Source organism: Scardinius erythrophthalmus (assembly GCF_964197995.2).
Source record: "Scardinius erythrophthalmus genome assembly, chromosome: 15".
In the NCBI taxonomy this organism is placed as follows: domain Eukaryota; kingdom Metazoa; phylum Chordata; class Actinopteri; order Cypriniformes; family Leuciscidae; genus Scardinius; species Scardinius erythrophthalmus.
The window spans coordinates 16,177,036-16,201,320 of NC_138235.1; the positions used below are offsets into that span (position 1 = coordinate 16,177,036).

General features: G+C 39.7%; 2 protein-coding genes across 6 annotated transcripts in view; both read left to right on the forward strand.

The window, feature by feature from the left end:
* Positions 1-14,873, forward strand: part of zbtb46 (zinc finger and BTB domain containing 46) — a 119,135-nt gene extending 104,262 nt beyond the window's left edge. For 2 of the 4 annotated variants that reach the window (XM_081387142.1, XM_081387141.1), the window contains exons 4-5: positions 6,808-6,983; positions 11,930-14,873. In XM_081387142.1, coding sequence (XP_081243268.1) covers positions 6,808-6,983; positions 11,930-12,355 — 602 coding nt within the window. In that variant the 3' untranslated portion in view covers positions 12,356-14,873. Of the gene's footprint in view, positions 1-221; positions 265-373; positions 3,837-6,807; positions 6,984-11,929 lie in introns of those variants that run through there. The other 2 variants (XM_081387143.1, XM_081387140.1) reach the window with 2 other exon arrangements.
* A 1,405-nt stretch (positions 14,874-16,278) lies between these two features.
* lmod3 (leiomodin 3 (fetal)) lies at positions 16,279-22,813 on the forward strand. 2 transcript variants are annotated; one of them, XM_081387144.1, is made up of 4 exons: positions 16,279-16,644; positions 17,233-17,504; positions 17,808-19,331; positions 22,399-22,813. In XM_081387144.1, the coding sequence occupies exons 1-4, from the start codon at positions 16,464-16,466 to the stop codon at positions 22,444-22,446; spliced, it is 2,025 nt and encodes a 674-aa protein (XP_081243270.1). In that variant the 5' UTR covers positions 16,279-16,463; the 3' UTR covers positions 22,447-22,813. The 2 variants fall into 2 exon arrangements, with proteins under 2 accessions (XP_081243270.1, XP_081243271.1); XM_081387145.1 differs by having other exon boundaries at positions 17,811-19,331.
* The last annotated feature ends 1,472 nt before the right edge of the window (positions 22,814-24,285 follow it).

The window sequence follows — 24,285 nt, forward strand, 5'->3', positions numbered from 1 at the left end:
TGCTATTTATTTATTTTTTTGTGTCTCAGGTTCTGTTGCTTCGACTGTTTCTTTGCTTTTCTTTTTTCCTTCAAGGCTCCCATCTCTCTCCTCGTTTTCCAGTGTGTCTGTTTGTGTGTTTTACCTCATGAACTTGCATGCCTCAGGAGTACACACCTCTATACAGACCTGGGATCAGAAGTACACAAGTGTTGATTTGCATGTTGTGTGTATTATTACAGGAGGAAATGCAAGAGGAAGACGACAATCCAAATAACAATGCAGGTATGTGTGGCGTCTGTGACGCCGATGGCCCGCCACATGACTGCCTGTTATTTTTTTCACATACATAAGCCGATATCCTGGCGTTAGTTCTCACCTCTCTCTCTCTCAGGGCTGGAGCGCATCCAGGTTCCTGTAGAGGAAGATCAGATGGTGGAGGAGAAGCATGGAGCGTGTGTGGCGGAGGTGCAGGGCGGAGGGCCGGGCTGGCGGCAGGAGCTCGCCTGCTCTCTGTGTAAGCAACTGTTTAGCAGCCTGCTTCAACTGAGACAGCACGAATACAGCCACACGCTCTCGCTCATGGCCCTCTCGCTGGACTGCCTCGACCACCATCGCCCCGTAGTGGCCGCGTCCCCGCTCAACCCTCCGCCGGCGCGCTACCACTGCTCGCAGTGTCCCGCCAGCTTCACCCTCAAGTCCAACGCCGACCGCCACGAGAAGACCATCCACCTCAAGCGGAAGCTGATGCAGTGCGTTTACTGCCTCAAGCACTTTCGGGACCGCACCGACCTGAACCGCCACCTGTCGTCCGTGCATTCCAGCGAGCGCGTGTACACGTGCCCCGCTTGCTCCCGAACCTTCAGCACGCAGAAAAACCTGGCCACCCATGCCAAGGTTTGCTGTCATTCGGGAATCTCGCCCAGCGAGCAGCTGTGGAACCTGCACAGCTTACGGGAAGATGACCACGGCCACATCCGTATAGACGACTGATTCTCCAAACCAGCAAGACTCGTCATTTCAATAAAGGGAATGTTTTACAAACTTCAGGTCATCCCAATTCAGGCCTTTCCCCGATTTTTGGCCACAGCACTGTTGATATTTCTAGCTTTCTTTTTAGAGAAATTTTCAGATTTATATGTTTTTGGAATATCTAAACCGTCAGGTTGTTTTATGACTACTGCATATGTCTGCTGATAGGCACAATTGCTATGCAAAATAAAGACGTTTTATGGCATTTCTCTTGTCGCATATAGAGCTGTCTGCTTTTTGTACAACGCAGGATTATTCAAGTTCTCACTAAAGACTGGAGAACACAGTGATCTCGGTGCATTGGATGCCAATGCCTTCTTTTTTATTTTGGGTGGCATTGCACCCATCTACCAGTGAACCAATCTTATGCTTAGACTGCAATACGGACTCAGGCACAAGGGTCTGGATGTTGAGTAGTGAATTCAGCTGTTTAACCTGTGCACAATGCTGCCCTCTGCAGGGGAATCTCTCTCTTGCATTCTGCGCTTGAGTGGAAGGAGATGATTAGGGATGAGGGAAGATTAGGGAATGTCCTAAATCTTTCACCCTGCTATGTCTTTTTCAAATGTGTGTGCATGACTATGCGAGTACACTGAATTATGTCAGTAATTAGCTCTTCTCTGTTCTCATGCTGACCCTAAATCACACAGATAAAGGAGACGTAAGAAGAAAAAACGCAAGTCCTTTTAAGTTGTGTGATCTCACGCTAGTTCCTAAGTCTTGACTCTTAACACAGCCAGAGGGAAAGTGAAAGGGCATTTAGGGTGTTTTCTGGACCCTTGCTAACGTATATGGAACTATGGTTGTGTTTCGAGAGTTAGCCACTTTTATTGACTGTTGAAGATGGAAATGTCTAAAGTGAATTAAGATTTTCTGTTTTTAATCTTTAAAGTTGGCCGTGCCATTGAGTGGTCAGACCACAAACTTGTCTAGTAGAGAGTTCTGGGAAATCTTCAAGGCGGTCTAATCTTGTAGTAATACCTGGAGGCAAAAATATGCTAATTGTGATTTTCACACAACATATGTCATACAGTTATGATGTGTTTACTAGTGTAACAGTGGGCGCTTACACACTAGGGGAAGCTCTGATGGAGAATTCAGGATGTGTTAGATCCATTTGGAGAGTGTGGAAGGGTTTAGAAGTTAGTTTGAAACACAGCGAATTGATTTCTGAAACTCGATTCACCTTTCAAAGAATCTCTGCGATTGGTCATGCCTGTCAAGTGCGCATTGCAGCAAAAGTTAACATTTGCACAACTTTTGAGTGTCACTGGCATTTTTTTCTCTTTGTCTTTGTGACGGACTGTCCTAACTGAAATCAGAGGTTTTGCAGTATTTTCTGATGCAGGGTAAACTCATAAGGTGCCCTTATGCAGTAAATCAAATTTGGCAGTAACTGAATGTGTCAACATCATTCTTACTGACACCGCAGTGAAAAAAAAAGTGGATTATTGTCACACTACAACCGCCCTAAAATTGTCCTTGAGTCTCCCAATTTCATTTTTTTTCTCCTCAGAAAATATGGAGATGTTTGTCTGGCATCTTTGTGGTCTTGATCACGCTCTGCTCTGAAATACTTTCCAATGTGTGTGTCGTATGTAAAGCTTTGTTGCATTTCTTCCTCATTCAACATGTCTACTTGGTACACAACTTTCCAAGTTTAAAGTGAAAGTGCGATCTAACGGTTATCTTTCAAACTGTTAAGCGTGGTGCTTTGTTGTAGAGCTGTCAAATTGGCTGAAAAACTGCATTCAAATTTTTATTTAAATCTTACTAATGTTTGGATTATATTCAAATTTAAAAGGCATTATTTCAGGAAGGGGAAAAAAAGCTTTTGGCTTGTGTCCTGAGGCCACAAGAGGGCGCAATGAGAAAAATATTAATGCACTGCATTAAGTTGTTTATTCAAACCAATGAAATAACATGAGTGTGTAAAAAAAGTGCATAACGTTTAAACTAACGTCTATAAATCAAATCTGATTTCGTAAATTGCATGAACAATTATGAACAAAACAGCGGCATGTATTTATGCATAGTTTAATAAAAAAGTGCCGAAGCGCCGATCACACACAGCACTTTTGTGTTTAAAAACATGAGCCACAAAGTCTCGAGACATGTTTTTTAAATGTTGAACTTCTTTTAACTTCATGGCTTTCTAAACATGGCTCTCTTGTGCGAGACGCAAGTGTAACGGTCAAAGATGTCCGTCTAGCGCATGTTTACATAGAAAACAATGGAGAGAGAGCGCAGAAAATGCGTTCTCCGTGTGTGAACGGTTTTAACATAACCAAAACCTTCTCTGCATTGAGCTTCTCTATTTCTGCAGTGTTTCGAATGAACAACGCAGCGACGCCACATCAAGTGGGTTCAACTGGATAGGCTTAGAAAAACATTAAAACGTGTGTTTTTCCAGCGTTTGTGTATTTTTTCATTTTAAATGCGACAAATATTCGAAATTGGAATTTTAATTTGCCAGCTCAATTGTGTTGAATGCAGGGTGATTTGTGAAAGGAACCACTGTTCAGGAACTATGCAAAGAGAGAGAGATTTGCACTGCAAGTTTTCAAGGTCTTAACACTTTCTCCTCAGGAAATGAAATGACTGATATATTGTTTCAAGAGGATTGAACGGTGGGTGTGAAAACGCATCAGAAATCTCAGTCACGGCTCTTTTGAATTGCACTATTTTTATTACCGAAATGAACTTAAGCACAGATTTCTGTAAATGATGTATTCTGGAATAATTCTATTGTGTAATTGTTTGGTTGTAATTTTGTAGACAATAAATTTTGCTGTAAAGCATCATGAAACCTGTGTGGTTATTTTATTATCAAAGAAAAAAAAAAGAGCACAAGCTACACATTGGAATTGTAGTACTACAGTTTTGTTTGGAGGATCGCATGGGGTTTATTTGCTACCTCAAATTTCAGCTTGTTGTCATAAATCAGGTGTTTAAAAAGTGTAGATTGTCAAAGTACCAGGGCAGCTGTTCATATTCTTAAGTAGTAAATTTGCTCAACTGAGACATGTTGGTTTCATGCATATGGATTACAGGTAAACCTGGGCTTCGGGTCTGTTCTTACCTAAATGTTGCCTATCGGCTTATTAGCTGAGCCAGTCTAGATCACTGTCTGATGACATTACAGTCATCGCAGTATAAAGCATGGTTGCCTCTGACTGAATCTTTTGCTAACAGAAAATGGAAGAATTAGAAGAAGAACATGTGGAATTGATGTTTGGTTTTGTGAGTTTGGGTTGATAATTTGTGCAGCAATTGTTCAGCAAACAATGGGATGCTATGCTATGCTGCATTGTAGGTTTTTCATCTTTCTTTGTTGAATTTGAGCAGTAAAATCTGTTTCAGGGCTGTGGTTGCTAAGGAAACTGTCTTTTGGGGCTGTTTTTGGTAGCTAAGGGCAGGTGAGTTAGGGAGAGTATCTCTCTTGCAGTTTGTAAGTGATAGAAGAGCATCGGCTATCTTCAGTGTCTGCCACTAGATCACGGAGTGAAAGGATTGGAAAGAATGTACAGTAACTGATGTGAAAGTGCCATTAATAATAATAATAATAATATGAACACTGACCATTTATGAGTGACCTTACTCTACTTTTTTTGCACTGAAAACTATTATAAAATAGGTTGCACTTTGTTTTACAGTATGTGCACTTGTATGTACTTAGTGTACTTTCCTAAGACAGTACCGGGTAATTTAAGATAATTTAAAGTTGCATTCCGTAACTTTTTTGGGTTAAAAATGATCCAAAATACATTTTTGAGCAAGTACATAAAGAATAAAGATTCACCCGTTGTAAAATGCAAAAGACGTCGGACTTTGGAGTGGCTACAGAAAAAAGGGATAAAGGATAAATATCGGAAGGGCATTCACGCAATGCTGATGTTGTTAACATTAACAATTTGAGAACAAAGTATAATTTGCATAGTATAGTTTGACGTGATAAGCGATTGTTAGATTTAATCAGCGCGATTTACTGCAATGCTTTTTTTCCCTTAGTTGGTCAGAACTAAAGTGGATGTTTCTTGTTCTGATGACATTTTCCGGTGAAAATTCTTATGTTGGTCATAGTTCCAAAAGTAGAATCTGTGATTGCGAATGCCAGTATCCACACCAGCGGTGACTGACGGCCGCACATTCTCCTCAAAACATTGGATTCATCCGCGCTGTGCCGTGCCGAGGCACAACCCATGTAAAGTTGATAATTACGCAAATAACTGCAATTGCAGATTTCGAACAAAGATGGCGACAAAGAGGATAAACTACGGACTGCAGCTTTAACTATACATGGGTTAAGGTTAGGTTTAGGGGTAGGATCAGGGTTAGAACCTAGTTATTACCCAGTTATTGTAGTTACTATAATATATACATGGGGAACAGGACTATAAAATAAAGTGCTACCATTAAATAACTTACATAAAAATATTTAAATTAAAATACAGGTAAAGTGCTGTGCAAAAGTCTTAGGCACATTAGTATTTTAGGTTTCTTCGAGCGTTGCCGCAGTTCTTCTGGATTTAGCCTGTCTCAGTTTTTTCTGTTTCTTCATGTAATCACAGACGGACTCAATGATGGTGAGATCAGCTCATATCGGCTGTAGTCAGACTCCTTGTGCATACAAAAATCTCTTTGGATTATTACAATTAATGGCAAAAGTAATGTTTCATAATGTAAACTGATATTTCCTACTGACACACTACAGTGAAATAAGTTGTAAGTTGTTCTGTCTCTTTCAACATTGTTCATTCGTGTTTATTAACTATCTAGTAGAGATGATGCCAAAATGGTTTGAGTTTCATAATATAATTGACAGAATCTGAGAGCTGAGATTTATTTATTTTTATATATATATCATAAGTAACCGGCTCTGTCTAGTCTGTCGGTCTCCGTGTCCTCTTTGCTTCGCGATTTTTCTGTGCGTGAGAAAATGGATGTGTGGCGTGAGAGCGTGTGAAAAGTGTCAATTGCGTGAGTCTCACGCTGAATGCATCTGTGCATCTGTAAAATAATGCAATCATCGACATTAAACAGCATATAAATCAAAACTGCCTTATGTTACTGAATGAAATGTCAACTCAGGACGAGCTATAGGACTGTGAAGCATTAGGGTGTTGATGGACTCCATCTGTGTTTTTATCATCGTTCTGAATCTGATCTGGAAGTAGTGTTTGACAAAAATGTGATAGCTTCAGCTTTTTGCTCCAATTTTTTTTAATTATCATAAAAATAATGTTACAATTCTATGGAAGCTTGTTTACGCCACTAAATAAAAAATGTAATTGTGACTTTATCTCACAAACTCTTTATATCACGCAATTCTGAGAAAAAATAACTTTTTTTATTTTTATTCAGTGGCGGAAACTGAAAAACTGGTACAAAAAAATGGGCATTTTAAAGCAAAATATGTGTCCTTGCTTTTCATGACCTTAACATTACAGTTGGCTCATTCTGATGTAGATTTCTTCTTCTTTCATCCTTTATGGCTTTACAAAATGCTAAAATGAGAAGAAGCCCAAACACCACCCATTAAAATAATTAGGGTTAACACGAATCAACTCATAATGTTAATGCAGCAATGGCGGCTGTTAATTAAAGTCATTCTATCCAATAGAGAGAGAGAGAGAGAGAGATTAGCCCAGTGCTTTGGTAAGTAGGTTTGGCATTAATGCCTTGTGCAGGGCTTTAACACTTCTCACATATTAACTCTCATACTTCCAGTGGCTTAACCTGCATGTGTTCATACTCTGATCAGCTCTCCTCACATCTCTTCATCTCTATCCACAGTAAACGACTTCACAGTGATCAGGAAGAAGTTTAAGTGCCCGTACTGCAGTTTTTCCGCCATGCACCAGTGCATCCTGAAGAGGCACATGCGCTCGCATACGGGTGAGAGGCCGTATCCCTGTGAGATCTGCGGGAAGAAGTTCACGCGGAGGGAGCACATGAAACGCCACACGCTGGTGAGTGCAGTACCAACAGGGGGCGGCAGTGAGCGCGGAGCAACTGGAGCAAATACTACAGTATACGCCACTAAAAGTACACGGCACTGCAGACTGATTAAGATTACACTGTGGAGGCAATGTGGATGTAAATACACCTCAAAATAAAATGCTCTTTATTAAATATTACAAATTTTGAAGCACATGGTTAAACATTTAATTCTTTATCTTTTTGAAAGCCTAAACAGCATATGTGCTTTTTGTAAAGATGTTTGTGTGGGAGACATTCGAGTCTCTAGTGGGCCCCTATTAAACACAAGATTCTGCCATATCCCATAAACCCCTCTTATCTCAGTTTTTCTCTGCCCTTATTGCCAGGAGTCTTTTAACACCTCCTCTCCTTTTCTCTTTCTTAAAGCCTGCATTTACTGTATCATCTCATGGGAGGCACTCATAAACATGCTTTGGCACGTTCTTGGTCTCTGTGTGGCTAAGCGACGTGCCACAGAAATTAGCTCTGGTTTTGAGCATATCAAAGGGCCTGTAATAGTGTGACATGATAACAGACAGCGCTGCTTCTGCTTAGCGCTGAAACGTTTAACACCTAAACATTGCTTAATTCATGATCCGCAGCATGATGGATCGCACCCGATATGCTACACCGCCGCATGTTGTCAACGCTTCCTTAAAATGTGGTGAAAAATTCAAAGGTCTGCATAAGAGACAGTACTTTGCTGAAATGCTTCTTTTCTCCTGTGAAGCAAGCAATGTTAGCACAGTACATCTATACATGTAACGCTAATAAAGTGAATGTACCACAGTAGAGCGCGGAATTAGCAATGTCAAGGTCTTGATTACTTTGAATCCATTGTAAGCCGCTTTGGAGAAAAACATCTTTTAAACGCCTAAATGTAAATGTGTTCAAAGCACTGATCTATATAAATGACTGGATTGCTCATTGCCACTGGAAATGTTCGAGCGCCATCTTACGATTCTCATTCTCTTAAAACACTGAGCTAAAAATCACCCGATTTGCAGCGAATCACTCGCACATATCTTTGTAGGATATATGTATGTACATTAATTGATACTTCGAACGTTATCTGTAATGTTTATTGTCTTTTCGGGTAGAATAAGCGATGTATAGAAATCGTTATGATGGGCGTGTCTACATTTTTATTATGCAGGAAATATTAAGCATGAACATATATCTGAGATTATTAGCAGAAATTGAAAAGAATATACAATAAATATTATAATACATAAAATCCCATTACTAAATTGCACTATATTATATATAAAAAGGTTAACCATGCATGATCATGTCTTTAAAGGAACACTCCGACTTTTTGGGACTTTAGCTTATTCACAGTATCCCCCAGAGTTAGATAAGTCCATACATACCTTTTTCATTTCTGTGCGTTCTGTAAGTGTTATTTGACGCACCCACCGCCAGCCTAGCTTAGCACAAAGACTGGATGTAAATGGATAAGGTAGCATACTAATCCCAATAAGTGACAAAATAATGCAAACATTTTCCTATTTACATGTTGTGATCTGTATAGTCACAGCGTGTACAAATAACAAGGCTATATGAGACTGAGACCATTTTTAAATACTGGGAACTATATTCTCACTAGGCGTAGGAGCACAGCTACTTGGGCGGAGTGATTAGCGCAGCACACGAGACGCCCTGTGGTGAGGAGCAGAGAGTTCGCTCAGAGTTGGAGAAATAGAGTCAGCAATTACTAGATAGTAAATTTATAGTTTACAATCATGGGTGTTCGCTGTATCTTGTCTTACAGCTTCCATAGTTTGTAACTCCTCGTCTGTGTATTCTGGCTCAAAACTTTATGGTTCTGGATCTTGGTTTGATACCCAGTAAAATTCCTCTGACAATTCCTCAAAGTCAGCCATGATCACAAGTCACGTTCGCTACTAGCTAGTAAGTCACGTTTGTTTTGTTTACGGAACCATCAACAGGGCGTCTTGTGTGCTGCGCTAATCACTCCGCCCAAGTAGCTGTGCTCCTACGCCTAGTGAGAATATAGTTCCCAGTATTTATACGATTAAAAGTGGTCTCTGTCTCATATAGCCTTGTTATTTGTACACGCTGTGACTATACAGATCACAACATGTAAATAGGAAAATGTTTGCATTATTTTGTCACTTATTGGGATTAGTATGCTACCTTATCCATTTACATCCAGTCTTTGTGCTAAGCTAGGCTAGAGGTGGGTGCGTCAAATAACACTTACAGAACGCACAGAAATGAAAAAGGTATGTATGGACTTATCTAACTCTGGGGGATACTGTGAATAAGCTAAAGTCCCAAAAAGTCAGAGTGTTCCTTTAAATCCATACGCAGTCAGCGTCATTTGTCTGAATAACTTGTGAAGCATGTATATTATTTCCTGATGTCTTTTTGTTGACCAACATCCACTTCAGACTCTTGGAGATCTTGCAAACCGTTAAAAAGCAACAGGTCAGCTCAAATTCTGCGGCTTTTTACTAGCATGACAGTTTGCATATGAATTAAGTGTTATTTTTGATTATTATTGTTGAGCTAATTATTCATTTAACCAACGTTTAATGTGTTGTCTTCACTGCTTCGAAATACATGCTGTTAACAAAAACACTGTTGAATCATTTACAGTTACTGTACGAATAAAAACAGTATTATTTAACAACATAATTACATAACCACAGTGAAATACTCAACGTGACAAATTAAGTTGTGTGCGCATGCCTTGCAAAGCATACATCTGTATATTTAGATTTTAGAAGAATCATTGTGAGATTTTTGAAATATAAATGCTTAGGTGTCTCATCCGTCAGCTGATATTCACTACTGTAATGAACACGAACATAACTTTGAATAAATTTCCGACTTGTACAAGGAGACTTCAGATATAAAAACGTTGACTCGTTAGGTAATGTTTTCTCATTAAAATCAGAAGATTTCCTATTAATTCAATAGAATGGGAGGGAATACTAGGGAACACCAATATGGCGGCGCGGTGGCTTCACTTTTTATGACGTCAATGAGCAATCCAGTCATTTATATAGATCAGTGGTTCAAAGCCATTATAAAGTGCAGATAAATTGTGGATAAAACGTACATTTTACATGAATGTGGCATGTTGCTAGGCAACTGTAAATAGCCTAATTAACTGCTGTATATTAGTGATTCCCAACCAGGGTTTCACCTAAGACGTACTGAAGCAGGTTATTGGGGTTACTGGCAAAGTTTTGTTTTGTGAACCTTTCAAAAGATTAAAATTACAACAATATATCAAAACAATATTAAACCAAATGCAGTTTAAAATAACAGATGAGAGGAAGCTACTTGGTGAGTCTGAATACTGTCTTTATCCACAGTAGTTATTGTTTTAGGTATAGAAGTAATATAATAATGATTTGTATGGATTTGGGGTAAAAATCCATCATTCAACCATGCATGTCACGTCATGTCCGTCCACAGAGAATAGTGACTCTGGCTCTGGGCAGTGTAAAGCTGAACGTTTGTTGTCACAACAAACTAAAAAAAATTGACCATGGATCTTGCAAAATGGTAAAAACTAAATAACTACAATTTATTTGTCCATTGGTTCTGATGTCCTCTATCTGTGTACACCTTTGCCTCAAACTACATTCATCCACACAGAGGAGCAAAGCCAAAACACAACCAGTTACATGGTGCAGCTTTAATATTACTGATTATGCTAAATGATATCCAGTGTAAATTAAGGTAAAAGAGAAACACATTTCTGGTTTCTGTTGATTAAGTTCAAGTAATGAAGGAGCTGTGGGGTACAATTAAGGACAAAAAGGTTGGGAAACTATATTATTTGGTGAAAGAATTATTCTTAATATATCAATCTATTGAGCAGTGGGGTGTTTTATATTGCTGTTGCTTTGGCATGTCATGTTGAGCAAAAATCTCATTAACTTGCTTGTTAACCGTACCTGTATTAACTGAACTTTGGCTGTGCATGATTAACTGTTGTGGTTGTATAAATCCAGTGTGGTCACATGCAATTTTGAATATTAACAAATATATACCTCAAAATAACCTGTCGGACCCCGTTTACACGTTTTTAACACTGTCCACCTGTGAACAGGGGCCTATTGCATAAACACAGCCACTTTACAGATTCTTCTTCCTTGGTGTTTTACGCAGTTGGTATCCAAAATGTTGCATTACAGCCACCTTTCCGAATTCAAATTGAACCAATCTACCTCATGACTTAAAATTGAGTCGTGACCACTGTTGAAGAGAAAATTAGATGACTAACTTGTTTGCAACCAGCCACAGATCACCTGAGAAACATCTTAAAGGGATAGTTCACCCAAAAATGAAATTTCTTGCATTATTTACTCACCCTCAAGTCGTTCCAAACCCGTAAGACTTTCGCTCATCTTCAGAACACAAATGAAGATATTTTTGAAGAAATCTGAGAGCTTTCTGACATAGACAGCTACGCAACTAATGCTTCAAAAAGTTCATAAAGAGATCGTAAAACGAATCCATATGAATCGAGCGGTTTAGACCAAATATCTCAAGAGACTCGATCGCTTTATATGATGAACAGATTGAATTGAACTAAACCGCTCAATTCATATGGATTAGTTTTATGATCTCTTTATGAACTTTTTGAAGCATCAAAGTGGTAGTTGCATGGCTGTCAATGGAGGGACAGAAAGATCTCTGATTTCTTCAAAAAGATCTTCATTTGTGTTCGGAAGACGAACAAAAGTCTTACGGGTTTGGACCGACATGAGGGTGAGTAAATGATGACAGAATTTTCATTCCCTTTAATTCCAGGCTCAAACAGGGTCACTGTAAGCCTCTCGTATCTTATAGCTTTAAGTGTACTATGGTGTTATAATGGTTTTGCCACAGTACTTTTTTGTAAAAGACATGAATTGCTGTCTCTCAACAATGCGTTGTCACTCTTTCTCAGGTGCACAGTAAGGACAAGAAGTACGTGTGTAAAGTATGCAGTCGCGTCTTCATGTCGGCCGCCAGCGTGGGCATCAAACACGGCTCTCGACGCCACGGCGTCTGCGCAGACTGCTCGGGTCGAGGCATGGCTGCCCTGCTGGACCAGAACGGCGAGGACGGCTCCCCAGAAGAGGAACTCTTGTATCCCGGGGACCACCGTTTCCCTGATGACACCGCCGACGGAGACGGAGAAGAGGAGATGATGGTGGAGGCCGAGCTGATGGGAGAAGGTGAAGGCGAGGAGGAGAACGGGAAATGGCGAGCAGGCTCAGGGATGTCGCAGCGAGACGACAGAGCAATAGACGATGGCAAAGAGGAAAGTGACTCGGCTCTGGAAGGAGACGCCAGAGCGGGAAGCGAGAAAGACTTCAGTTGGATCTCCTAGTCCAATGCCTGAATCCTATTCCAAGGTCGACCACCTGTTCCTGTAAGGAGATATGCTTAAGGTGAGGCACTCGGATCTCGGTATGCGGTTGGAGCCGGATACAGAGAGATCCTTGTGATGCCCACAGGGCTGCCAAAGGAGAGACAATGGAGAGTCTTCTCGCCCCGACTCCATGTGCTTCTGACCCAGGCTTCAGTTTGTCTCCTTTCTTCCTTGAGGACCAAACGGGTTTCTGTGTATGTGTTTGCTATTTCTTCAGACAAAAGAGATTGTGTTGTCTTGGGAGATTGTCCAAAATCAGTACCATGCTTCGATGGGTCAGACAGAAAAAGTGTACGAAAGATGTGCTCTTGCCATATAGTCAGCTGCCACCAGGGGGCGCTGGCGAATCTATTGCGCAGCAGTTCACGTCAGAAGTTTTTTGGCACATTGTTGTTTTCTGCGAAGAGAAACTGCAACAGACTTGCACTTTAAACGTTGACTAGATTCCTATTGATTCCCTGTTTCTGTGGTTTACATTTTTATTCCAATTTACATAGATGAATATGGTGACCGCACCTACCTTTAAGGATACGCAGTATGTCCTTATGACTGTTATATATGAACATTTGTGCTAGGTTTGCTAATTATTATGTATGCCTTGTAATGTTTTATTTGGTTGCAATTTTCATTCCTAAACATTTATATCAAGGGGGAAATCATGTATATAGATACATATAAGTGAGATGTTGATTTTGTGTTTTCGACAAAGAACGCTTGTGGGGAAGGTGGGTGAACACTATGCAGAAACGAATCTTTCTAGTTCTCAACAATCTTTATTCTCTCTATTATGGGAGAGAAAACGAGTCTTCAGCAATGGCAAAGGAGAGAGACTGGAGGAGAGAGAGTATACGAGTAGATTTAATATAATATTTCCTCATTGTTTGCATTCCATAGTGGACACAGTCAGGGATGGGTTTGGTTTTATACAGAAGGTTTCCAGTGTGGCGTGTTTATAAGACAAAAACAAAAAACAAAACCTGTATGCAAATGTGTGTATTTTGTAGGTTTGGTGTGTGTGTGTGTGGGGGGGGGGTGTTTCACATCATTCAAAAGCCTTTACTGAAGCGCTTTCAGACTCTCTCCTCTCGTCCCTCTTTTTACGTATTTCGCGGTTCCTCGCAGCCTTGCCATTGTACTGTACTGAGTCTGCCTCTGAAATCTTAAAGCCGTGTGATGTGACGGAGATATCATGCCTTCCCACTAAATATTTATTGCTCTAACTTCTGGAATATTCAGAAATATGCATCGATTTCTTAATCAGTGAACCACAGCTTTCTTTTGTTGTCAGTCCATTCGAAATGACGAAACACAAAGACGCTTTGTAATGAGACCCTGGGGATTGATGTGTGCTGTAGTGAAATTGCTGTTCACTTATTGGGATTAAATGGTTATTTATTTAGTTTGTGTGTGAGAGAGAGAGAGAGATTGTCTAGTCTTTTTACACATCCTTACCATTCTGTTTGACACTTTGTTTGTTTGTTTGTGTGTGTGCGTGCGTGTAGGACCGGGTTCATGAATGTCTTTTTATTCATTGTTTTAACAATCTGTGCCAGAATCTTTGACAATGGGAATAAAACGCTTTATTATGCTTTACTTGTTATGATTAACAAATTTTAATTATTATGGTTACTGTTGATATTGTTGTAATTCTTATTGTTATTATCATTATAATTATTGTTATTATTATTAAGTGCTGGAGGCTAAGCTTTATTATCTGTTTCATTTTTACATTTCCTTTCTTGAAAAACAGTGTAAAACTTTCCAATCTTGCCTTTCTATGGACAGCAAGCCATGTGGCTTTCAGAAGTAATTATATTGTGCCAGTTCCATGCATTTCTGAGTGATATTTGAGAACATTTTTATTTCACATTTTATTTTTGAAGGATGATCCTTCTGAGAGCTTAACTTAAGTGTTGACAGAAAGGTATATACAGCAGCACACGCTTCTATATTACTAACGTACACTAAGTAATGAATATTATACCAAAAAATAATAATCCGGTATACTTTGTATACATTTAGTGCTTTTGTTTCGATTTGGTGTACAGGTGCAAAGCTTTGATCAAACAGTGATTTGCTTGGTTGATTCCATTTTTTTTCCCCTCTACTTTGAGAAAGCACAGATTATGGTGTTGTGTTATGAAGGGCCACTTGAAAGTACATTTTTAAAGAAGAATCGCAGCTTTAATTCTGTTGCCCTTGGAAACATGCTCAAGTTTTTAATGAATGTGCTCTACTGTATGCCATCGCCCTGTATCTGAATTTAGAAGGCTGGCCACTGTCATGTGGAATTATGGGAAATGTATGCTTGGCAAAGAGTATTTGTGCAAGCTTTAGACCTCAAATGTCACTGGTCTAAGTGCCAGGCACAGTTGCTATCCAAATCCCTCCAAACGATTGGACATTTAGCTTTTTTCCTGTTTGTTTAATTTATTGTGTTCTTTACCTTTAATTGAAATAAAATCTGTTGGAATTTAAAGAGAAAATGGATCACATTATTTGAATCCATCACCAATTCAGCTTTTATACTTCTCAGTGATTCACAATCGGGGAACTTCTACAGGTTGAATACTAAAACAAAAAGGCCTCTATGAAAAGGCCTATATAAGTGTGTTATTTTTTGTGAATGCATGCAAAAATAGGTTTTGCCCATGCTTACCATTTTTTAAAGACAGATTACAGATTCTGCCAATATTGGTGCACAATATGTAGTTTCTGGCATTGTGTTCATGTTTGGTTTAGCTGTCCTTCCGTTAAACCAAATCTTCTTGCTACAACCTAACAATAAGCCTCTTTTCAACACTGCAGAATTATTACTACTACAATACACATTGATGTATAATTAGTGTAGGTGGGAGAAAATTCTACATGGGAATTATGGTAATTGCTCAAAACATGTCGAGCGTCATTAATGTAAGAAAAAAAATGAAACTGATACAAGGGTCAAATGCAGATACTATATTTTCATACACATAAACATCATTTATTAATATGTTGCATGTTATTGAAGAGACAGGAAAAACGATGCCATTGATTGCCTATGCCTATTCATTGATTAAAGTTTGTAAAAGTAAGGAAGAACAAGGATATCATGTCAGTTTATATAATCTTTGTGGGCATAAATAAACAATTTAAGCTGTTTCCGTTAGTATATTTATAGCTAACCTTCAAAAAATGTTATTCTTGATCTGTCACAAATGATACAGTATTAATAGATTTCGAATATACCGAAAGCCATCTATAAAGGGATCACCAAGAATATTATAATATGTAACACTTTAATGAAATGCCTTGTTTTCCTGGTGTAATATTATAAAATGAGTGGATATTGTGATTATGCAATATTTGTATTTTAAGGTGACTGTCAACCCACAATTATTTAAAATTTTTGATTTTTGAAACGCTCTCAATGTCAATATGCAATTTTAGCTTTCCAAACATTTCCGACAAACTACACTTGCTCAAGTATTTTTCCTCCAACGCTAGACAACACTAATGTTTGTGGAGTCTTTCCATCCTACATCAGCCTGCTTTTCCTGACCGCCTGACTGTTGTGTTCAACATCAGACAGATTTTATTTCTGTCCTCATAGAACTGTGGAGGATTAGGGGTCAAATCACTATATATTTCTAGTGCTGATGGTACGCAGCTTTTTAACACATGGAACCTGCCTGTTTTACTGGCCTTTCAAACAGCCAGGTTTACAATGTCTATTTTTCTTTGGTCATCCTGTAATTCCAGTTAAATAAAATGTTTGTAGCTGAAGTTAGCGTCTGAGCCACCGGGGCCGCTTGACTGGCATGTCCACCTGCTGCTGTTTTTCTCCACCCTACTCTCTCTCTCTAGTCTGTCATGTTGAAATTCAAGGGACGGACCAGCTGACTCAAGCTGCTGAAAAAAGTCTATGTCTGTATCTCCCCACTTGTTCCATAAATACCATCCCCTCTGTTGAATGGAGGTTATTTTAGATCGTACATGCGGCATAAGGCCTTGAGTCCTGCCACGACGCTCGCTGCGCTTCAAAACCAGTGGCTTTAGTTGAGTTCTTGAAAACACTAAGGTGGACATGTCTGAGCGCACGGATCAGGAGTCATACACAGAGGAGATCGATGAGGACGAGATTCTGGCCGGCCTCTCGGCAGAGGAGCTCAAACAGCTCCAGAGTGAGATGGACGACATTGCTCCTGACGAGAGAGTGCCGCTGGGAATGAGGCAGAGAGACGCTTCTCATGAGACGACAGTCCGAGGTATTTTATTGGTAATATATTCAGCCGTTTGTTGCCATTAATCTTGAAAAAAAATAGGTGATCTTTGTAAAAAAAACTCTGAGGTGCTGAAAGAAAATGAGTTTAACACTCAGCCTACTCCATCTCTAACTAACTCCCAGTAGACCAGTGCTAAATCTGGTGGTAGTATCGCACTGTAGTTTTAAGTAATGGAGCTTTAAAATATATTTAAGAAATATCAAGCTCGCATTCGTGTTGTTGTACTGAACATATTAGCTGTCCTGACATTCAGTACAAGATGTGTAATATCACTTAAAGGGATGGTTATTACAATTTTCAGACAAAATGTGTCCAAGTTTGTATATTTTTATTCCCTTGATTGTCTGACTAATATCAGGCAGGGAGAGTGATTGAGAAACCTGTTTTGGTGATGCTAGTGGCACAGAAATTACTCAGCTATTTAACAGCATACACATGGTATTTGTGCCCGATATCCGGCTTTCATTGGTTTAACACAACATAGTCACATTTATTTGTAAGAAAACAAGTAAATTCTAAGTTTAACTTTTTTTAACGATTATTTAACGGTGTATATTTTTTCTATTTCAGATTGCAGCGAGCCCCAGTCAGAAGAAGAGATAGATGAGGATGAGATTCTGGCAGGCCTCTCGACAGAGGAGCTCAAACAGCTCCAGAGTGAGATGGAAGAGATCGCTCCTGACGAGAGAGTGCCAGTGGGAATGAGGCAGAGAGACCAAACTGACAAACCACCCACTGGATCATTTGATCACAGATCACTGGTGGAATATATGTACTGGGAGAAAGAGTCCAAACGCATGCTGGAGGAGGAGAGAGTTCCCACAACTCTATTACCCAGTCAGGTAAGATAAGTTATTGTTTGCGTTGTTTACATTCAGAGCATGTCATGTCATATAAACTGTTTTGCTGAAGTGCTTCGAACTCTGATTATTAATCATCAAATTTGACTATTTATAACTGCTGCAACCAGGAGGCCAAAAATACCACAACAACAAATGCTTTGAAACAGCAACTGTGCTGTAAACAGGACATTCTATTTTTAGGCTTTGAGTAAGTTGCTGGAGATTAAATGTTTCATAATTTGTAGTCTTTAAAAGTTGTTCAACTCTTCAGATTTGACCCTTCTGTCCATTTGTCATCATCAGAAGAAAACCGATGAGGAGCTTGAAGCAAAAGAAGGAGATAAAGTTGAAGAGGTGGAATATGTCTATGAGGAGATCGTTGAGGAGGTTGAGGGAGGAGAGGGAGATGTTGTTATTGATGAAGTGATTGAAGAAGTGATAATGGAGGTTGAAGAAGAGGACAAAGCAAGCAAGCAGCCTGTCGAGATAGAACTTGATGCCACCGACCCCATAGTGACCTCAGAAGATGGTTTACAGCCGCCTCCAGAGGTTACAGATACAAAAGTTGAAGCAAAGACAGAACAATCAGAACTTAATGAGACAGAATCTAAAGCGAATGAGGAGACGAAACCTGATTCCACCAAGTCTGAACCTGCTCCCTCTTCATATGAGAACTGGGTTCCCGAGAAAGAGGAAAGGGTCATATCCAAGCTGAAGATCCCGAAACTTGCCCTGGGTGGAGGTACTTTTGTTAAAAAGACCGCAAGACCTTCTGGGAATGAAACGAATTTGGAGACCACTTTGGATAAGATCCACAACAACAACCCCTCTGTCACAGATGTCAATCTCAACAACATTGAAAACATTCCCAAAGTAATGCTCCTTGATTACGTCAATGCTCTCAAGAAGAACAGACACGTTAAGACCTTCAGCATCGCAAACACCGGTGCAGACGAAAACGTGGCATTCGCTCTGGCTAACATGCTCAGAGAGAACAGAAGCATCACCACACTAAATATCGAATCCAATTTCATCACAGGAAAAGGGATTGTGGCAATAATACGTTGCCTTCAGTTCAACGAGACACTTACTGAGCTCCGCTTCCACAACCAAAGGCACATGTTAGGACACCATGCAGAAATGGAAGTGTCTCGTCTCCTCAAGGCTAACAACACTCTTCTGAAGATGGGCTACCACTTTGAACTCCCTGGGCCTCGGATGGTGGTCACCAATCTCCTAACCAGAAACTTGGACCGTCAGCGGCAGCAGAGAATGGAGGAGCAGAAGCTCCAGCAGATGAAAGAGCATAGGAAGGTCATGGAGATGTATGAGAACTCTCTCAACTTGCCCCCTGGCATGTTGGAAATGCTAGGAGGCTACATACCGTTGTCCCTACTGCAGGGCTCTCAAGATGGGTCTGAGGAGAGTCCTGAAGGTTCTCCTGAACCTTCACCACAACCAAGTCCTCCTCAGCAGCTCCGCAAGACTCAATATCTTGACCCACAACAGCATCCTCGAAGTTCAGACACAGGAAACCCCTTAAAGGAAGTACAACTGAAAAAGACTCCAAAACGAAGGGATCCACTTCTGGAACTGAACCAAAGGGATGAGAGGAAAGAGGGAAGAGCTAATGTTCAGCTGAGGAGTGTTCCTAAACAAAGAAGCACGGCAAGAGAAGGACCTGCAGATGAGAGAGCCAACCTGAAAGATATGATAAAGACTCTAAAGCCGGTTCCTCGAAGGCGACAGCCACCTAAAGTGGACCCAACACCTCGGGATCAGTTGCTCAGCGAGATTCGACAGAGCAACGTGGCTTATCTCAAAGCGGTATGTAGTGTTGAAGTCTCTCAAGTTAACAATTAATTAGTTGCTGTGTGCACAAACTTGAGTGGGGGCCATTGTCAGGGAGGGACAACTGGGAACTGTTGTTCTTTTAACAATGGGGGCACACTAAGGTCTTCTATGGCAGTGGTTCTCAACTGGTCTTGCTTCAGGACTCTGATCAAGGGGAAAGTCAACACAGTACAAAAATGTCCATAAAAATCAAACACTACATTATTGTACAGTATTAACGTTTCTTTGTTTATGTATTAATGTTACTATGAACTACACAAGCCTACATACATACAAAATTAATAACAAGGCATCATCTGAATTAGGGACGCCAATTTACATAAATTCCCATAATCTAATGTTGTTTAAATTAACAATCGGTTAATCGATAACCAATCTCTTAAATCCAAAGCGGGCAGAGGGGGCTCTACTAAGTTATCACATTACTTGACAACCACTTGCTTAACCAACACAAAATAGCTGTCGTTTTAAAGCATAGCAGCTTGGGTTTACAGTGAATATAGGTGCTTTTAAATTTGCTGACATATTAGATATGCTCTATTTTCATAGAGTGAAAAAATAACTGCTTTACATGAAAATGTGATCTGTAAAATCATTGTATATAGGCTAACTTGTGTCATGTATCGTTGAAAGGTCTCAACAAGCAATGCAACAAACGTATTTGTTTCAGTTAATCCAAACTATACCAAGTATTGTATGAAATAGCGCCACTGACGCGTGTGTAAACAGTATCCATATGATGCCATGTATATATTTTTGTTTGTACCTTCACGAAACATTAGTAAACCATAGTAGATTGTATATCTTTATGTGAAACAGATGGTCTCAAGCGAGCCCAAACACAACATAAGACAATGCAGATCCCGGAGTGGCATGACAGGCTGCTTGGCTAAAGCTATAGAACTTCCAGGATCGGATCATGTTGCAATTATAATGCAGTGTTTTCCAACGTCATTTGAACATTCAACCAATGGAAACTGGATTTCGGGGGTGGTGGGTGGGTATAGTGGATAGGGAAGATGTGTAGAGACCAATCTGACACTGTTTTACAGCTAGAGTGTGCTTGGATTGGTTTGATCGCTCAGACTGACAGGTTTTTATTTATCGTGCGCCATAGAATAGGAGCGCACAGCTGAAATAGAGCTGGAAAACCATTACTCATCCACCAGGATCTTATTACTTGTTTATTATATGTACTTTTATTGTCGCGTTTACACAAGTACGTAATTCTTTTGTTCAGTAAAATCACTTTCAAGGGTTTTTTGACTCATGCTTAATTATGTTTCTAAATAAACAGCTAGCTTACCTAATTCGTTGCTTGGCTTGAAGACATTAACGCAAACCCCATATTGGCGGCAAAAAAACAATTCTCAGGATTTATTAAAGACACGCAGTGAAAAATTTGCGCTGAAAAAGCATGGACAGGGTTATTTTTGCGGCTGACCTTATTGCATATGCATTTGTAGGAGTTTCCCTTTCAGGCGCAAAATTAATGGGAAGAAAGTTTTTAAATAAACAAAACAAGGTGATTTACTAAGGTTTGCGCACATTAATTTACTGGTATTTGCGCCATTATTTAACGGGCCAAAAAAGCATGTCTTAAACCAGACGCTAATTTGCACTGCTCTTGGTAGATTGCGTTGGTCATTATGGAAATGATCCGGCTGAATCTTGTGTTCTTTAATTTGTGTGTCGTCAGTACATCACGCACAGAACTTTCCCATCGGAGCTTTTGTGGGATTGCGCTCTCACGCTAATTTGCCCTGTTTAGTAAATCAGGCCCTAAGTGTGTTCGACTTGACACCGCGCAGACGGATCGGTGTGTGACATCAAAGTACAGCGAGAGCGATTGAAGAGCAGATGCCGTAATACGTAACTACGGCGTGCTTGCTTCATTTTTCCCTGTGTGTCTGTTGTACGTGTTTTGCCCATGAGCCGCACACACCTCAAAATTACACAATCTAATGATGACCATCGATAAGTTATCGATTAAATAATTATTGACAATTAATCGATCTTCGATTAATCATTAGCGTCCCTAGTCTGAATCTAGAAAAATATATCATTTTGTAAATTATATTGTTTCAATAATTTGTAGGTATTTTAAGGTAATTTCAAGGTATTTTCTTTTCCCTTGTGTAGTTTTTACATTTGACTGGCTTCTATGAAGTCTATGCTTCTATGAAACAGTCTCTAGCTTCTATGAAACATGATTTCTTCTTTTTAAAAGCTGACTTGCCATTCATTTTTCCATGCTAACTTTGCATTTAGTATAGTTTTTACACAGCAGCAACAGAACTGCAAAACACACATATATATGCCTAACCTATCAATTGAGAAGCCCTGCTTTATGGTTCTGCATAGATTACTCGTTGTGCGTCTGTCCCTGACGCCCAAGAATTTAAATGGCCGTGCTAGTGTGAGCAAAAATAAATAAAAAATACATTTTAGATTATTTTTTTTTTTGAAGTAGAGACTTGCTGCCACCTACTGGTGATTTTTGTTTCCCATTTTAAAAAAGAAGGCCTATTATTTATTTATTTTTTTCAACTTTTTATATTTCTATAATCAGTTTTATATTCAAAACATTAAGCTCATAACATTACTGATGCGATTTTAATTGCAGCGTAAATGCATTAATGCCACATCTTAATTTCACTTCATGCAGCTTCTGTGCTATACTGTGCAGAGCTGGACTGATTTCATTTGATTGGTAACAATAGCCAGTATGTATGAAAATTTGGTTCATTTTGTAGATTTGAACAATGAATTAACACAATACTGAATTGTATCGTGATACTACTTGGAACCGTGATACTTCATCAGCTGGTATAATATCATCATAAGACATTTTTATGATATCATGACAACCCCATTGAGGAGAGTTGTTTCCTTTTACACAGACATATCTTTGTTATTTTATTTACTTTGATATTGTGATGCCAACTGAAAAGCTGTCAGTGATCTTGAAATGTACTGATGGTCCAAGTGTTGTGTTAATATAATTTCAAAAGAGCTTACGTTTGTTTCACACCCACAGGTACCTCTTCCAAAAATCCTGGAGTCAAGCGAAACCAGTCTGTTCTGAGCCACACTCATGACTTCAGAGAGAGAGACCACACAGAGGGACAGGGCAGGCCAACATCACACAGATCATGGAAACGGGGAAGTTCAAGTGGCCAAATGATTCCATGGTGCTCCTCAAGTATTGGAGAGAGTAGTGTTATGTAATAAGAGACAGCAGTTGCATAAAAATAAGCCACACCACGGTGGGCACTTTGATGATGTCCTGAACTGTAAAAGTCAACATGCACACCTATTTATATTAACCCCATCACTAAATGTCTGAATGTTTTTTGGCTACCCATAATGCACATGGTAAAAGTATTCTTTTGCTTGTCTGAAATTGTGTTCATGTATTTATAGTGTTAATAAACTTAACAGTGTAACTGTCACTCTGGACTATTTCTTAATTATGTTTTTCTAGTGACTGTTATTAAGATAATTATGTAAATGCAGTAACGTTTTTGTTTTGTTTTCAGTAAGCGCTTTTTTTCTCAGTTACATTCCTCTTCCTACACAAGGGGCAGCCAATTAATGTTTGATCTCAAACTAATTTATGAAAAAATACTGCATTAAGCAAAAATACATTTGATCTTTAACCAAAGCTACAGTCAAGAAGCTAAAGTCTAGCTAAATTCAACTTCTACATCAGTAATGATTATTTAATACAATTTAAACAGCATAGCAAAGTACATAAACAACGTATTATGGTAGGCCCCGCTATCATAGGCCAGGCTTAATATGCACACTTAGTTTTAAACAATATAGTATATCCATATATTTATCCGCCGAAGGGTTCTTAACCTGAGAAAGATTGAAATCATCTGCATTAACATGATTAAGCAAATCTAAAAAAAACAGTTCTCAGCCAATGACCCGGAGTCAGTCTGGACAGGTCTGAGGAACATCACCATGTACAAGACACCACCCCACGATCTGTGGAGAAACAACACCTGGCTGAGGATCTGAATATGTTTTACCACCGATTTGAAAAGCCCAGTCTCATACCTCACACCCGCTCTGATCTGCACTTCACACATACACCAACACCTCCTGCAACCCTGCGCTTAAGGTCTGTGTGGAGGACGTGAGCAGAGTTTTCAAAGACAGAAGACCAGGCGCAGACGTGTTTCACCCTCCCTGTATAGAAGTCTGCACTGCTGACCAACTGGCCCCAATCTTCACACAGATCTTTAACAGATCACTGGAGCAGTGTGACGTTCCCCGCTGCTTCAAACGCTCCACTATCATTCCAAAAAAATCACTAGACTTAATGACTGTCGCTCTTATGTTGGTGGTCATGACGTCATTTAAGAGACTGGTGTTGGACTACCTGAAGGACATCACCCTTGCTGGATCCTCTTGAGTTTGCCTGCAGAGCAAACAGGTCAGTGGATGATGCAGGCAACATGGGACTGCATTATATCCTGCAACATCTTAAAAGATCTGGGACTTACGCAATTTGTGGACTTGTGATCTTATTTGTGGACTTCAGTTTGGCTTTCAATGCCATCAGACCAGATCTTCTATCATAAAATCTGACTCAGCTATTCATGCCGAGCCCAATCTGTCAGTGGATCACCAGCTTTCTGACAGATAGGCAGCAGATACTGAGACTGGGAACACTCTCACTATCAGCACTGGTGCTCCACAGGGTTGTGTCCTCTCCCCACTGCTCTTCTCACTGAACACAACTGACTGCACCTCTAAAGACCCCTCAGTCAAGCTCCTGAAGTCTGCAGACGACACCACAGTCATCGGCATTATCCAGGATGATGAAGAGTCACCAGAGTCACAGTTGAACAACTGGCTGTCTGGTGCAGTCATAACAACTAGTCATGTTCGTGGACTTCAGGAGAAACAC